At 38.9% G+C, this 3,497-nt stretch overlaps 1 protein-coding gene across 1 annotated transcript; it reads left to right on the plus strand.

The window, feature by feature from the left end:
• Positions 1 to 2,476: 2,476 nt before the first annotated feature.
• On the plus strand, positions 2,477 to 3,076 carry LOC133832611 (uncharacterized). Its single transcript, XM_062262931.1, has one exon. It carries the CDS (start codon positions 2,477 to 2,479, stop codon positions 3,074 to 3,076), a length of 600 nt encoding a protein of 199 aa, XP_062118915.1.
• Positions 3,077 to 3,497: the final 421 nt, after the last annotated feature.

The following is a 3,497-nucleotide window of genomic DNA, read 5'->3' on the forward strand; positions in this document are numbered from 1 at the left end:
TCAAAGTTCATCAAATTCTAACATACCAACCCCCAAAATCTAAATTTTCAATATTCTCAAGTTACTCAAAATTTATCAAGTTCTCCATGTACCAACACTGAAAATCCAAATTTTCAATAATCTCAAGGTAACAAAAATTTTCAAAATTATCCTATGTCCTCCTTCCCTTACATAAATTTTCGCTCTTTTGAAACACCTCAACATGCTTTATTCTATACACTAGGAAATTCACTATCATATGCCTTTCATATGCCTTCCCTATACCAACCCGAAATGGTTTCAAGAAATTATAGAACAAGTATGGAAAAGTTTAGTAATCATTTTGAATCTTGAAACGTCATCCACACCTGTCTCCGAAACCTAACCTATAGATGGTGATGAAGGGTTGGAAAATGTGGTTCTACACAATGAAGAGGAACCAAGCCAAAAATGTATATCCAATCAAAAAGTTTTTTTTTTGTTTTTTTTTTATTTACAATGTTTTATAGTATTGTTAACCGAGATTTTCGGCAACTCTTTTAATGAGTAATATTTACTAGTAATAATAATGAAAACAGAAGATTGACATGGGGTTTTTACGTGGTTGGGGCGTTAACTAACCTTAGTCCACGAGTCTATATTATTAGAGCTTGAAGAAGCTTTTACAATGGAGTTTTCTCTCTATATTTTGACAGAGTTTCTGTCTTTTTCGTGAAAAAAGAGACCCCTTTTACAGTGGTCTGTAGCTTATATTTATAGGCGTATGGGAATACCGGGTCTGGGCCGGATCCGACCCAGGCCCATCGGGGAAATGGACACAAGTGGCCTTTCTAGTGGAGGCCCAATACAAAAAGATACAAAATACATGGAGTCCAAACCAGCTAAGGCCCAATAGGTTAACCTTAGAACTACGTCTCGCCCGACAAAACGGCGCTTTTGGTCTGATTACTTCGAGTCACGAGGCAGACTCAGGAGACAAGACCAGTCAGAGTACTTGGCTGCGCAGTCCTGACACATCAGCGTGCAATCCCGAGGTGGCCTTTTCTGCAGGTGAAAAGTGGGGGACAACGCCCACGTGGAGCGAGGTGGCGTCAGGATCCTGGACGCCTGGCCTCTTCAACTGGGGGCGAGGCGATCCGGGTCCATTTACCTTTGTCCCGCTTCGTTTACCCTTGGCCCGGACAGTGCCAGGGGGCGGGGATCGGGACGCGTAGGCCGCGACTACTCAAACGCCCTGTACGCCGCCCGGACTATCGTCGCGGAGGATGGACCCGAAGGGACATTCTGGACCCCTCCAATGGTCCCAGACATGAATCCCTGGTCCATACCCGTCCCCTTGGGCACTCTACATACCAAGAGGCCTTGGGCCGGGCCCGCGTGCTGACCTGGCCCCTGACAGTGGGCCAGGACGAAAGCCCCGAGCCCATGCAGGAAATGGGGATAACAAGTATTAATACAATTTTTTATTTCTAGGTAAAGTTAAATGGAGCAAGGAAGCAACTATACTTTTGATAAGTGGATGTTTTAATACATCTAAGGATTTCATCGTTGGGAATGAAAAAACTTCTACAAATTTCTGGGATTGGATCGCAAAATACTTCAACATTAACCGCAAAGGTGAGCAAATAAGAACTGAAAAGCAATGCAAAGATCATTGGAACAAGATGAATCAAAAGGTGGTGTGTTTCAATGGGTGTTATAAACGAGTACAAAAAGTACGTCATAGTGGTTGGTCTGATGAACAAATTCTTGAGAATGTGCATCAAATGTATAAATCTGAAAATAAAAACTAAAATTTTCTACTTCTAGACTATTGGAGAGTGCTAAAGGATGAGCCAAAATGGAATACAATGTACCAACCATAAGGTGCAAAGAGAACAAAAGTGTCAGAATCAGGGGCATATACTTCATCTTCCAATGCAAAAATCAATGATGATGAAGTACGTGAAGTGCACCCTATTGGACAAAAGGCGGCAAAGAGAAAGGGAAAGGAAAAAATGACATACATACTACATATATAGAGATTAATTCACAAATAGAATTTGCACTAGAGAAATTGGTGGCGATAAGGGAGAAAGAGGCAGAAGATAAAAGGATGACAAAATACATGGATTACCTTGTCATGGATACATCGCATTTGAGTCCTAAAGATCATGAAAATCTGTGTACTTATATTAAGACTAATATCTTGAAGTTCTAATTGCTATGTATTTTTTTCAAGATCAATATTATGTATTATTTTAATTAAATAAATTATCTTTCATTATTTAATAAGTTAATAACAATTATATTTTCAATGGCTATTTTGTAACAGCTATATTTTTAACGAATATTTCTTAACGACTATTTTGTAAGGACTATTTTTTAATGGCTATATATGTCACCATGTCTATAAATACCACAGTCCAATCTTCCTTTTCTTAACTCTCTATTATGTCCTCCATTTTACTCTCTCATTCATCTTACATTCCCAAATATCTTCTAACTAAGTTCAACAATGGATTCACCAAATTCTCTTAATCCTTATGACAATATGAGTTTGGACGATATTATAATAGCAAAATGTACTGACGAGAATGATGATCAATATTTCAACGGTTTCCTGAATTTGGGTAACTCAATAAGGCGAGGAAAGAAGAAAACCCACATTGATAGGGGTCTTGTAGAAGGACACCAACATTTGTTCGATGACTACTTTTCTGATCAACTGGTGTATACAAAATCTCAATTTCGAATAAGATTTAGAATGTGTAGACACGTATTCCTATGCATAGTGGAAGCTCTAGGAAATCATTTAGAGTATTTCCAGAGGAGGTTTGATGCAATCGGTAGAAAAGGTCTTTTGCCAATACAAAAGCGCACTGCTGCTATGCGAATGTTGGCATATGGAGCACTTTTCGATTACGTTGATGAGTATGTTCGAATTGGTGAAAGCATAACTGTTCAATGCCTAGTCAATTTCGTTCAGGGAGTGAATGAGATTTTCAGGATCAAATATTTGAGACGACCTAATGCCGACGACATCCATCGCTTACTTCATGAGGGGGAGGTGCGTGATTTTCCTGGTTTGTTGGGAAGCATTGATTGTATGCACTAGAAATGGAATAATTTCCCAGTTGCATGGAAAGGCCAATTCACACGAGGTGAACACGTCACACCAACAATCATGCTCAAAGTAGTTGCGCCATAAGATGTTTGGATTTGGTATGCATTTCACTTGAGGTGATCACAACATGCCAACACATTTTTCCTATCATGAATTATAGAAGCCCGTATTTTGAACAATCCTTAGCTAGGACCAACTAGCCCCACAAAACTCTAATTACGGATTACAATGGATAAGCTGATTTGGTCGAGAAAGCTCCATCAACATTGTGAGTCCAAATTTAGATGTCATTAGATTGAAACCTTCCTTTAGAGATTTTACAAATTACATATACTACTTCTGAGTCAAAATCTGACTTAACTTGTCAATATTCCAAACCATAGTCCATTAGAAAATGAGCCACATAATAAAA

This window comes from Humulus lupulus, chromosome 1 (assembly GCF_963169125.1).
Source record: "Humulus lupulus chromosome 1, drHumLupu1.1, whole genome shotgun sequence".
In the NCBI taxonomy this organism is placed as follows: domain Eukaryota; kingdom Viridiplantae; phylum Streptophyta; class Magnoliopsida; order Rosales; family Cannabaceae; genus Humulus; species Humulus lupulus.

Excerpts from the sequence above, each read along its gene's own strand:
- LOC133832611 (XM_062262931.1), top strand. The coding sequence starts at position 2,477 with ATGGATTCACCAAATTCTCTTAATCCTTATGACAATATGAGTTTGGAC.